Source organism: Nyctibius grandis, chromosome 10 (genome assembly GCF_013368605.1).
Source record: "Nyctibius grandis isolate bNycGra1 chromosome 10, bNycGra1.pri, whole genome shotgun sequence".
NCBI classification, from domain to species: Eukaryota; Metazoa; Chordata; class Aves; order Nyctibiiformes; family Nyctibiidae; genus Nyctibius; species Nyctibius grandis.
The window spans coordinates 2199494-2213145 of record NC_090667.1 but is presented as its reverse complement, the minus strand read 5'-3'; the positions used below and the strand labels follow the sequence as shown (position 1 = coordinate 2213145).

The 13652-nt window shown below is 40.1% G+C and overlaps 1 protein-coding gene and 1 long non-coding RNA gene across 9 annotated transcripts in view; one reads left to right on the top strand and one right to left on the bottom strand.

Moving 5' to 3' along the window:
* RAPGEF6 (Rap guanine nucleotide exchange factor 6) overlaps positions 1-13652 on the bottom strand; it is a 156615-nt gene that overhangs the window by 17888 nt on the left and 125075 nt on the right. For 7 of the 8 annotated variants that reach the window (XM_068408499.1, XM_068408500.1, XM_068408506.1 and 4 more), the window contains 3 exons: positions 4709-4920; positions 3706-3829; positions 1340-1363 (listed from right to left, as the gene is read on the bottom strand). In XM_068408499.1, the coding sequence (XP_068264600.1) occupies positions 1340-1363; positions 3706-3829; positions 4709-4920 (360 nt within the window). The remainder of the gene's footprint in view (positions 1-1339; positions 1364-3705; positions 3830-4708; positions 4921-13652) is intronic. The other variant, XM_068408502.1, reaches the window with a different exon arrangement.
* LOC137667612 (uncharacterized) lies at positions 8028-13528 on the top strand. Its single transcript, XR_011048813.1, has 3 exons — positions 8028-8150; positions 10452-10475; positions 13477-13528. It is a non-coding gene; the product is annotated as an uncharacterized lncRNA (long non-coding RNA).

Here is a 13652-nt window from a genome sequence, read left to right as displayed (position 1 = left end):
TCCACACGTTGCTGATCACAGAATCACAGAATCAGTGAGGTTGGAAGAGCCCGCTGGGATCATCGAGTCCAACCATTGCCCTGACACCACCATGGCAACTAGACCAGGGCACTAAGTGCCATGTCCAGGCTTTTCTTAAACCCCTCCAGAGATGGTGACTCCACCACCTCCCTGGGCAGCCCCTTCCAATGGCTAATGACCCTTGCTGAGAAGAAATGCTTACTAATGTTCAACCTGAACCTCCCCTGGTGAAGCTTGAGGCTCTGTACTCTTGTCCTGTAGCTGGTTGCCTGGGAGAAGAGGCCGACTCCCACCCCACTACAACCTCCCTTCAGGTAGTTGCAGACTGCACTAAGGTCACCTCTGAGCCTCCTCTTCTCCAGGCTAAACACCCCCAGCTCCCTCAGCCGTTCCTTGTAGGTCAGATCCTCCAGACCCTTCACCAGCTTGGTCGCCCTCCTCTGGACTCGCTCCAACACCTCAACATCTCTCTTGAAGCGTGGGGCCCAGAACTGGACACGGGATTCAAGGTGTGGCCTCACCAATGATTTCGCACCAGGGCCCAGGACCCAAACCTGCTCTCCCCTGTTTGTCCAGCACATGTCCTGGCACTGTCCCCAGCCACAGCTGGCTCTAACCCAGATGTCCACAGTATGAGAACAAGTAGAGTTTCACAGTGCAAAGGCACACAGGCTCAGGTACACGGGTGACAGTTTATGGGCACAAATACACATAAGCACACATGACACACGGCTGCAATGTCATCTTACAGTCACTGCCACGTGTCAGTCAGGAACCCAATTAGCCAGTCTTAGTCCTCTCATTTGTAGCCATTTCATTAATCAAGATTCCCAGTGAAATCAGTGAGGATTTTGGTGTACGAAATGTGAGATACATTTTTTATATATATATTAAAAATAAACACTTTGAAGCTTGAACTTAGATTGCAGGAGGGAAATGACTGTCTCATTATCACAATTCAAAGTGTCCTTCTAGTTTTAAAATGCACAATGGCTTAAACTTTTCTGTTACACGTTAAAAAGCAAGTTATTAACTTCCCCAAACAGTCTGCCTTCCAATATAACTGCACAGCAGGGTTTTTTTATGCATAAAGCCAAAACTGAAACAACTTATCTAGTACACAAAAGCAACTCAGAATTTTTGTAGCTGCAGTATATCGTTGACTGTAACCCCTTATTCCTGTTTTCCAGAAAATATGTATTGCAGGGTTAATAAAATGCATGCTGTATTTCAGATGCATGCACTAACGAGGAGGATGCAGTATGTTAAGAGTTGCATAATCTTTATTTATCTTAGTTGCATTCATCTCTACACTTACCCCAAACTTCTCCACCTCTTCTTCCTGTAAGCAAGAGCCATATACATTGAAGCATGTATTTGAACAGAAAAGCACAGGAAAAAATAAAACAGTTGAGAGTCAGGAAGAAAGATGTAGACAGGAAAGAACAGAAAAGAAAAAATTTCTATACAGCAAAATTCTTCTCAAACAATGACACAATGTTTTAATGGAATGCAAGGGCAGGACTTGCTCAAACACTTTAACATGAAGAACATCTATCAGTTTTTTGTTTATTTTTAAGTTTAACCTATGAATTTAACAACCAAACTCGCATTAAATTTTCTTGTTAAGTATTTCCCATAAGTCCAGTTCAATTTTGGTGGAGTGAGCAAAAACTGTTTAACTTATTCATATTGCAGAAAGTGTGATTAAATTAATTTCTTCTTTGCATTAGGACTGCAGTAAGTGCATGAGAAATCATCATCAGTATTCAAGTTTATGATGTTGTTTTCTCTTGATTGCTTGCTGGAAAACAAGCTAGTTGCCAAATACATGTTGAAAAGCTAGATGATGCTCTATATTAATAGGTAATGAACTTGCTAGCAAGTCTCATGTTACCGCTAACAAACATCTTTTCTTGTTAATTTTTAATCTTCAAAAGCATTTATTGGTGCTTCATAACACAAACTGATAGATCAAACACCAGAGGCAATGAAAATGAATATAAATGATGTGAAAATATGGAATTATTTTCTTTTAATCTTTGGCACTATCTCTAATATTAGATGCCTAAGCATTTTATGTCAGTGTGCATAATTTAAATTATGGTCATTAAAATGTGTTCTGAAAAACATACTGAAGGTAACTATTTACTGCTAAATTCATTTAATGATTAGACTTCATTTGGTCTTAGAAAGTGCACAGGGCACCAGGGAAATTTATTTATAGACTGAGTTCATCTGTGAATGACAAAGTTTCTAAAAAGCAATCATAATTATCAACAAGGAGCTTTATAACTTTATGTTAAAAAGGAAATTTTGCTCATTTAAATCCAACAGACTGAAGGTGAATCTCCACTTTGAAACGAATCCAACTTTAAACAACGTTAACAAGGTAACTTATTTTTGGTCCAAATCTGGATTGGACCAATTTTAAACAAAACACTTTTGTTTCCTGATAGTCAACCTTGAAAACAAAACCAAGATGGGATTCATGATTGTCTGTGAATCCTCACCCCTAGAAGAGGCAAGGAACCAAACCTCTGGGCTCCCACCTACGCCTCGTATCCCTGCGTACGCTGTTTCCTTCCCCTGCACAGACACAACTGAATTCATAAATTGAAGACAGGACAACTGCACAGGCGACCTACCAACTGGAATTGAGTCGGGGCTTGTACAAAGCACACCTCCCCCGTGCCCTGCCCACCCCACGGTGCTCAGAGCCCTCCGCTGCCGGGGACACCCACCCAACACCACTCCAAAGGCTATTCTGTCATTTTTTGAAGTATAAACCATGCAGTGATTCAGCACAGACATCACTTTGTCACCAGCTCCCCACCCAAACTGCATCCCAAGGGATTTTGTCTGGCCCATTAGTTCAAAAGTCAAACTAACAGTGCAAGGAAAGGAGAACAAAACCCTTCCCGGCAGGATCCACAGGCATCGGGACCCCGCACGGACACAACGGAGTCGCTGATGCTTTTAGTTCAGCCAGTGGGAAGCAAATAGATGCAGGAAATTATTTAGTTCCACTAAACATCATCTGGAGCTAATCAGCACCAGATTAGAAGTCGTGGTGCTTTTATTCTGCAGTTTGTTAACATAGAGCCCGATGATATTATGCATCAGAAAGAAAAACAAAAATAACCAAAGAAAAAATAAAACAAGAAAACACCCTCCACCTGCTTACAGCCTGAACATAGCAAACATTATGTAGGTGGGGCAAGCTGTGTTTAGGACAAATAAAAAAATACTTTGCTTGGTTTTAATGTTATCAGTGGAGTTTTGTTTTGAAGGAACGTTTCAGATTTATACATGGGTGATTTAGGTACTTTTTAAAATATATATATATATATACACACACGCATATATATATATATATGATTTCCTCCCTAATATTATACCTCTCACTAATACTAACATTTTATTTAGCAAAAATATGAATCATTAATATTAGAATCTATTCTTCTTTGCTTTTTAAAGACAACAAATTGGTTTAGTAGTCATTAAAAGCAGGTCTTGGAAGCACCAATTGTACTGCCATGATTTGGTAAAGGTTGCAGTGCTGATGGTAAATGTCAATGGTAAGTTACACAATGAAATATTAACGTACAGATGCACACACAACCCCAGATCCCTACCCACGCTGAGACACCTTCAATCCTACTGTCTTTCTAAATTGCACACCTTTGTCTGAACATCACGGCCGGGTCCATGTTTGCTGAGGTCATCCTGACAAGCTGCCGGATTTCTTTGGCAATCATCCGGAGTTTCTCAAAATTTACCAGGCCATCCACTTTAGAATCATTTCCTGCATAATTAAAACACACACACAGGCAAAAAAGGCAGTAAGAAACACTTTTTTAATCGGCCATGTGTTTTTAAGTCCCCCACGTTATCCTTCTTCCCTCCATCAACAAAAGTGCTTTAATCAAAATAGCAAGAAAACACAAAACTCTGGCAAAACACAACTGACAGTCAGGCCCACTCAGACTACCCAGCACTGCTCTTGGTCATCTACTTCTAAAGTAACAAGTATTAGTAGGAGGACAGAGGAGGATGTGAACTATGCCCAAATTCACTGGCATAGATGTTAAAACAATATAAATACAGAACTGACACCAACAGCGTTCACATTCTGAAATGAGCTCAAATAGTCCTGAAATATCACAGCCAGGCAGTGGGCATGTTTGGAAATGCTCAACCTTAACCGACTGTGAACAGCACTTTGTGTAAAAGGAAAAAAAAATGGAAGTGTTTAAACAAAACCCCTTGAAAATGCTGAAAGCAAGAGTAGGAGGTGTTATACCATCGTAGCTGTCTGAAAGCCACAACATGGAACAAAAACCTAGAAACATCGCAGCACCAAGCTTTTGTAAGAGAAATATCTGTGAAGTAGTGTAACTACCAGTTAGCACACTCACCTACTCCTCCACCCTAAACCTTAGGACAGATGATGAAGATTAAGCATTGCTTTTAAAATATTAAAAATAAGCATTTAATTTTTAATTTTTATCGAGTCTCTTCCATTAGGCATTCAGAGTTCTGTCTTATTTTACTCCTACAAAGGACGCATTGAAAGCATCCTACTGGTGGCAGCTTCTTTTAGACATTTGTTGAATCACAGAGCACTGAAAGCACTAAAGCATATTCAATGTCTAGTTTATTATTTCTCTCTGCTTGACATTACCTTCATGCAGAAACGTGATATCCTTCTTGACAACAGGAAAAAGGGGAATAATTGGAGGCTGCATGCTCTGGCTGCTCAGGATGTTGCGGTATTTTGCCATGTTTCGAGATGGATCAAAAAGATCTTGAAGGTCTCGGAGGTGCTTTTCGTACTTGCTTGGTAACTTTTCCCAAGTGCCTCTGAGACGAGCGACTGGTGCCAGATTTAACCCGCTGTAAGGCAGATATATGTCATTATTAGCTGTCAGCAGACTCATTACCTTTCATAAGGAATTAAAGGGTTATTTTTGTTTTAAGGATTAAAAATAGCTTTCCCAAGGTTGAAGTTCATCCCAATAAACCTCTGCTGTTCACTCCTGTGAGCAAGTGAAAGAGAGCTGTAAAAAGCACGACTGCTCCCTGTTCACAAGGAACAAATTTCAAGTTAGGCTGCCAAAACAACCCCTCTAACACAGTACTGATGCCCATTCAATTTAAGAACCACTTCTCTCCTGTAAAAATGTATACCACAATAAGGACAAAAAGGGTGTAAAATTAATGAGGTGAATACATGGCTACAGTAGCGAGTGAGAACAGTGCCCAGCTTATCCCAAGCAAAAGTATGTTTGGAGCACTTGTAAACGAGCACCAGACTGGGAATTAGAAGCAGCAGATATGCCAAAACTTGTTATTGTGCCCTCATTTCTCATTAAGTAAAAATATATCCAGAATTAGTTGCATGAAATTAAAAAAAAATTTAAAAAATTAAATAAATTCATCCTCCTATCATAATTTGTCACCAACTTTGCTCAAGAAGTTTCACAATGATTACAAAGTCCTTGTAGCTGCAGAACTGGAAAGTGATATTCTCCAGCATTTGTTAGTAGATCCAAAATCATACAATTACTGAATTTGCCACTGTAAGAAGATTTTTTTCTTGTTTTGAAAGCCTCAAAGCCTTATTTTGCATTTTTTTAATTTTTTTATACAGATTTCTCTCTACACTATTGTCAAATCACAAACAAAGCCTTCTCTCACATGAAAAATCAAACATATGCCACCACACAGCTCCTCTTTTACATGCTACATTAGGATGGTATCTTCCTATTTCATGGAACATATGGCATCATACTGATATGTATCTCAAGGCAAGAAAGAGAACGCTTGTGGCATATGCTAACCAAAACATATTCCTCTGGAAATAAGGGTAAAACAAAAGCTGACTTATTTAAAAAAAAAAAAAGCAAATAAGTCAGCTTTTGTTTTACCCTTATTTCCAGAGGAACATGTTTTGGTTAGCATATGCCACAAGCGTTCTCTTTCTTGCCTTGAGTTACATATCAGTATGATGCCATATGTTCCATGAAATAGGAAGATACCATCCTAATGTAGCATGTAAAAGAGGAGCTGTGTGGTGGCATATGTTTGATTTTTCATGTGAGAGAAGGCTTTGTTTGTGATTTGACAATAGTGTAGAGAGAAATCTGTATAAAAAAATTAAAAAAATGCAAAATAAGGCTTTGAGGCTTTCAAAACAAGAAGAAAATCTTCTTACAGTGGCAAATTCAGTAATTGTATGATTTTGGATCTACTAACGAATGCTGGAGAATATCGCTTTCCAATTCTGCAGCTACAAGGACTTTGTAATCATTGTGAAACTTCCTGAGCAAAGTTGGTGACAAATTATGATAGGAGGATGAATATATTTCATTTTTTAAATTTTTTTTTTAATTTCATGCAACTAATTCTGGATATATTTTTACTTAATGAGAAATGAGGGCACAATAACAGGTTTTAGCATATCTGCTGCTTCTAATTCCCAGTCTGGTGCTCGTTTACAAGTGCTCCAAACATACTTTTGCTTGGGATAAGCTGGGCACTGTTCTCACTCGCTACTGTAGCCATGTATTCACCTCATTAATTTTACACCCTTTTTGTCCTTATTGTGGTATACATTTTTACAGGAGAGAAGTGGTTCTTAAATTGAATGGGCATCAGTACTGTGTTAGAGGGGTTGTTTTGGCAGCCTAACTTGAAATTTGTTCCTTGTGAATAGGGAGCAGTCGTGCTTTTTACAGCTCTCTTTCACTTGCTCACAGGAGTGAACAGCAGAGGTTTATTGGGATGAACTTCAACCTTGGGAAAGCTATTTTTAATCCTTAAAACAAAAAAAAACAAACACTTTAATTCCTTATGAAAGGTAATGATTCTGCTGACATCTAATAATGACAATATATCTGCCTTACAGTGGGTTAAATCTGGCACCAGTCGCTCGTCTCAGAGGCACTTGGGAAAAAGTTACCAAGCAAGTACGAAAAGCACCTCCGAGACCTTCAAGATCTTTTTGATCCATCTCGAAACATGGCAAAATACCGCAACATCCTGAGCAGCCAGAGCATGCAGCCTCCAATTATTCCCCTTTTTCCTGTTGTCAAGAAGGATCTCACGTTTCTGCATGAAGGTAATGTCAAGCAGAGAGGAAATAATAAACTAAACATTGAATATGCTTTAGTGCTTTCAGTGCTCTGTGATTCAACAAATGTCTAAAAGAAGCTGCCACCAGTAGGATGCTTTCGATGCGTCCTTTGTAGGAGTAAAATAAGACAGAACTCTGAATGCCTAATGGAAGAGACTCAACAAAAATTAAAAATTAAATGCTTATTTTTAATATTTTAAAAAGCAATGCTTAATCTTCATCATCTGTCCTAAGGTTTAGGGTGGAGGAGTAGGTGAGTGTGCTAACTGGTAGTTACACTACTTCACAAATATTTCTCTTACAAAAGCTTGGTGCTGCGATGTTTCTAGGTTTTTGTTCCATGTTGTGGCTTTCAGACAGCTACGATGGTATAACACCTCCTACTCTTGCTTTCAGCATTTTCAAGGGGTTTTGTTTAAACACTTCCATTTTTTTTCCTTTTACACAAAGTGCTGTTCACAGTCGGTTAAGGGTGAGCATTTCCAACATGCCCACTGCCTGGCTGTGATATTTCAGGACTATTTGAGCTCATGTCAGAATGTGAACGCTGTTGGTGTCAGTTCTGTATTTATATTGTTTTAACATCTATGCCAGTGAATTTGAGCATAGTTCACATCCTCCTCTGTCCTCCTACTAATACGTGTTACTTTAGAAGTAGCTGACCAAGAGCAGTGCTGGGTAGTCTGAGTGGGCCTGACTGTCAGTTGTGTTTTGCCAGAGTTTTGTGTTTTCTTGCTATTTTGATTAAAGCACTTTTGTTGATGGAGGGAAGAAGGATAACGTGGGGGACTTAAAAACACATGGCTGATTAAAAAAGTGTTTCTTACTGCCTTTTTTGCCTGTGTGTGTGTTTCAATTATGCAGGAAATGATTCTAAAGTGGATGGCCTGGTAAATTTTGAGAAACTCCGGATGATTGCCAAAGAAATCCGGCAGCTTGTCAGGATGACCTCAGCAAACATGGACCCGGCTGTGATGTTCAGACAAAGGTGTGCAATTTAGAAAGACAGTAGGATTGAAGGTGTCTCGGCGTGGGTAGGGATCTGGGGTTGTGTGTGCATCCGTACGTTAATATTTCATTGTGTAACTTACCATTGACATTTACCATCAGCACTGCAACCTTTACCAAATCATGGCAGTACAATTGGTGCTTCCAAGACCTGCTTTTAATGACTACTAAACCAATTTGTTGTCTTTAAAAAGCAAAGAATAGATTCTAATATTAATGATTCATATTTTTGCTAAATAAAATGTTAGTATTAGTGAGAGGTATAATATTAGGGAGGAAATCATATATATATATATGTGTGTGTATATATATATATATTAAAAAAGCACCTAAATCACCCATGTATAAATCTGAAATGTTGCTTCAAAACAAAACTCCACTGATAACATTAAAACCAAGCAAAGTATTTTTTTATTTGTCCTAAACACAGCTTGCCCCACCTACATAATGTTTGCTATGTTCAGGCTGTAAGCAGGTGGAGGGTGTTTTCTTGTTTTATTTTTTCTTTGGTTATTTTTGTTTTTCTTTCTGACGCATAATATCGTCGGGCTCTGTGTTAACAAACTGCAGAATAAAAGCACCACGACTTCTAATCTGGTGCTGATTAGCTCCAGATGATGTTTAGTGGAACTAAATAATTTCCTGCATCTATTTGCTTCCCACTGGCGACTCCGTTGTGTCCGTGCGGGGTCCCGATGCCTGTGGATCCTGCCGGGAGGGGTTTTGTTCTCCTTTCCTTGCACTGTTAGTTTGACTCTTGAACTAATGGGCCAGACAAAAACCCCTCGGGATGCAGTTTGGGTGGGGAGCTGGTGACAAAGTGATGTCCTGTGCTGAATCACATACCTCAAAAACTGACAGAATAGCCTTTGGAGTGATGTTGGGTGGGTGTCCCCGGCAGCGGAGGGCTCTGAGCACCGTGGGGTGGGCAGGGCACGGGGGAGGTGTGCTTTGTACAAGCCCTGACTCAATTCCAGTTGGTGGGTCGCCTGTGCAGTTGTCCTGTCTTCAATTTATGAATTCAGTTGTGTCTGTGCAGGGGGAGGAAACAGCATACGCAGGGATACGAGGCGTAGGTGGGAGCCCAGAGGTTTGGTTCCTTGCCTCTTCTAGGGGTGAGGATTCACAGACAATCATGAATCCCATCTTGGTTTTGTTTTCAAGGCTGACTATCAGGAAACAAAAGTGTTGTGTTTAAAATTGGTCCAATCCAGATTTGGACCAAAAATAAGTTACCTTGTTAACGTTGTTTAAAGTTGGATTCGTTTCAAAGTGGAGATTCACCTTCAGTCTGTTGGATTTAAATGAGCAAAATTTCCTTTTTAAACATAAAGTTATAAAGCTCCTTGTGATAATTATGATTGCTTTTTAGAAACTTTGTCATTCACAGATGAACTCAGTCTATAAATAAATTTCCCTGGTGCCCTGTGCACTTTCTAAGACCAAATGAAGTCTAATCATTAAATGAATTTAGCAGTAAATAGTTACCTTCAGTATGTTTTTCAGAACACATTTTAATGACCATAATTTAAATTATGCACACTGACATAAAATGCTTAGGCATCTAATATTAGAGATAGTGCCAAAGATTAAAAGAAAATAATTCCATATTTTCACATCATTTATATTCATTTTCATTGCCTCTGGTGTTTGATCTATCAGTTTGTGTTATGAAGCACCAATAAATGCTTTTGAAGATTAAAAATTAACAAGAAAAGATGTTTGTTAGCAGTAACATGAGACTTGGTGGCAAGTTCATTACCGATTAATATAGAGCATCTAGCTTTTCAACATGTATTTGGCAACTAGCTTGTTTTCCAGCAAGCAATCAAGAGAAAACAACATCATAAACTTGAATACTGATGATGATTTCTCATACGCTTACTGCAGTCCTAATGCAAAGAAGAAATTAATTTAATCACACTTTCTGCAATATGAATAAGTTAAACAGTTTTTGCTCACTCCACCAAAATTGAACTGGACTTATGGGAAATACTTAACAAGAAAATTTAATGCGAGTTTGGTTGTTAAATTCATAGGTTAAACTTAAAAATAAACAAAAAACTGATAGATGTTCTTCATGTTAGTGTTTGAGCAAGTCCTGCCCTTGCATTCCATTAAAACATTGTGTCATTGTTTGAGAAGAATTTTGCTGTATAGAATTTTTTCTTTTCTGTTCTTTCCTGTCTACATCTTTCTTCCTGACTCTCAACTGTTTTATTTTTTTCCTGTGCTTTTCTGTTCAAATACATGCTTCAATGTATATGGCTCTTGCTTACAGGAAGAAGAGGTGGAGAAGTTTGGGGTAAGTGTAGAGATGAATGCAACTAAGATAAATAAAGATTATGCAACTCTTAACATACTGCATCCTCCTCGTTAGTGCATGCATCTGAAATACAGCATGCATTTTATTAACCCTGCAATACATATTTTTCTGGAAAACAGGAATAAGGGGTTACAGTCAACGATATACTGCAGCTACAAAAATTCTGAGTTGCTTTTGTGTACTAGATAAGTTGTTTCAGTTTTGGCTTTATGCATAAAAAAAACCCTGCTGTGCAGTTATGTTGGAAGGCAGACTGTTTGGGGAAGTTAATACTTGCTTTTTAACGTGTAACAGAAAAGTTTAAGCCATTGTGCATTTTTAAAACTAGAAGGACACTTTGAATTGTGATAATGAGACAGTCATTTCCCTCCTGCAATCTAAGTTCAAGCTTCAAAGTGTTTATTTTTAATATATATATAAAAAATGTATCTCACATTTCGTACACCAAAATCCTCACTGATTTCACTGGGAATCTTGATTAATGAAATGGCTACAAATGAGAGGACTAAGACTGGCTAATTGGGTTCCTGACTGACACGTGGCAGTGACTGTAAGATGACATTGCAGCCGTGTGTCATGTGTGCTTATGTGTATTTGTGCCCATAAACTGTCACCCGTGTACCTGAGCCTGTGTGCCTTTGCACTGTGAAACTCGTTCTCATACTGTGGACATCTGGGTTAGAGCCAGCTGAGGCTGGGGACAGTGCCAGGACATGTGCTGGACAAACGGGGGAGAGCAGGTTTGGATCCTGGGCCCTGGTGCGAAATCACTGGTGAGGCCACACCTTGAATCCTGTGTCCAGTTCTGGGCCCCGCACTTCAAGAGAGATGTTGAGGTGTTGGAGCGAGTCCAGAGGAGGGCGACCAAGCTGGGGAAGGGTCTGGAGGGTCTGACCTATGAGGAACGGCTGAGGGAGCCGGGGGTGTTTAGCCTGGAGAAGAGGAGGCTCAGAGGTGACCTTAGTGCAGTCTACAACTACCTGAAGGGAGGTTGTAGCGCAGTGGGAGTCGGCCTCTTCTCCCAGGCAACCAGCTACAGGACAAGAGGACACAGCCTCAACCTTCTCCAGGGGAGGTTCAGGTTGGACATGAGGAAGCATTTCTTCTCAGCAAGGGTCATTAGCCATTGGAAGGGGCTGCCCAGGGAGGTGGTGGAGTCACCATCTCTGGAGGAGTTTAAGAAAAGCCTGGACATGGCACTTAGTGCCCTGGTCTAGTTGCCATGGTGGTGTCAGGGCAATGGTTGGACTCGATGATCCCAGAGGGCTCTTCCAACCTCACTGATTCTGTGATTCTGTGATCAGCAACGTGTGGATGCCCTGGGTGCAGGAGAGCTGGGCTGGCAGCGCTGGGGGGTCGGTAATCCACCGCTCGCAGTGCAGCTCAGGGGGAGAAATACTAGGACCCAACTGGAGCCACCATAATTTGTAACTCTTGGGGTTACTGTGAACACAAGTGGATAAGGAAGAATAATTTTTAAAGGAAATTGAATTAAATTGCCTTAAAAAGTCAAGTCCAGACTTAAAAAACAGTGTGTACGTAAGCAATAAAATACTTCTATCATTAAAAATAAACAGTGTAGTTTCCTGTTTCATTATATAATAGATAGTAGCTTTGTTCTTGTCTGTAGGAGACAGGAGTGCCCCTTGGTTGGAATAGTGTGAACAGTCCATCATGCTGTTTGCTGCTCTTTGCCTATAATAGCAATACTTCCTTATTTAATTAAACTATAAATTTCTACCAGTTTTTAAGCTTCTATTTTCTCCTAGATTGATTTATTTAACTTCTTCAAAAATATTGCAGTCAGCTGTTTTCTACCACTTTGTTTTTTTGAAGCTCAGCCTGCTCGACTCTTCAGCCTTCCTCAGACAACATGTTTCATTCTGACTCCGAGCCCTTACGGCTCTTCCGTGCTGGAGATTGTTTATTCTGGCACTTGGGATTCTGTAAACGCACTCAAGATCTTGATAAACATCTTCACAACTTATTTTAGCCTTTTAAAATAGAGATAATCCTCTGAATGTTTAAAAAAAAAACCACAAACAGCTTTATTGACACTTTCCATTAGAATTTACGTGTAACATAGACTGTGATCTGCATTTATTAAAAAATGGAGGAGGGACTGGTGTGGCTGTAGGACTTCTGACAGCTGAAACAGAGGTGATGTGTACGTTGGAACTCTACCATCATCAGTTTGGTCACTGATTCATCACGGATAGGAGTGACTGTCAGGGAGAGTAACTGATGTACGTTAACACTTTGGGGGTTATTTGGTTTTGCTTCAGTCGCTGATAGAAATGGCAGCTCAAAATGAGGAGCGTTGAGGAGCGTCTTCATAGGTGCAAGTCTGGGCACATGTGTATCATCACTGCCTTCCTGACCTCGGTTGGGATACGTTTCTTTTGATGTGCTGCTCTTCTGTGAATGTATTTACTTAATTGGAGAAGGAAGTTAAGTGTGTAATAAAATATACTTGCGTATTTCACATAACTTTCCCCCTTATTTAAACATTGTCAGAGCTCAGTTTTCTCAGAGGATCACGCTAGTCACTCACATCTGTACTCAGCTGAATTGCAAGATATTTCTGTTGGAAGCCTGATGCAAACAGTGGGTACCAGATGCCTTAAAGTCATCAAGCTTGTCCGTCCTTATGATCCACAGCTGAGGTAGCGTTGGGGGTTTGCAGAACAAGCCCGCGACTCCTCAGCAGAGCTAGACAGGTCCTTCATGCGCCTCCTTCTTGCTAGTTCCACGCTCTCATAGGCAATCCTTTTCTAGACTCAAATTGCTGCTATCAATTTACCAGAATATTTTAAGACGTGTTGTTTTAATGCTGTTCATCTTTTTAACTCATTTGCATCAGCATGCACTAGCCCTAACTGAAGATTATTGGTATTAATCTGCTTTGGCGTGTGCTACTGTAGCTCCTCGTTGCTGTTGAGACCTAAAAATTTACTGCTCTGCTCTTTTTTTTTTCTAGATCTCTGAGCCAGGGCAGCACGAACTCGAACATGCTGGATGTACAGGGAGGCGCTCACAAAAACGTGCCCGACGGCAGCTCGCTTCTGAACGCCAAGAAGGCTGTACGAGGACGCGCAGATGGCGAGGAAGGTGAAGCAGTACTTGTCCAACCTGAACGTAGAGACTGACGAAGAG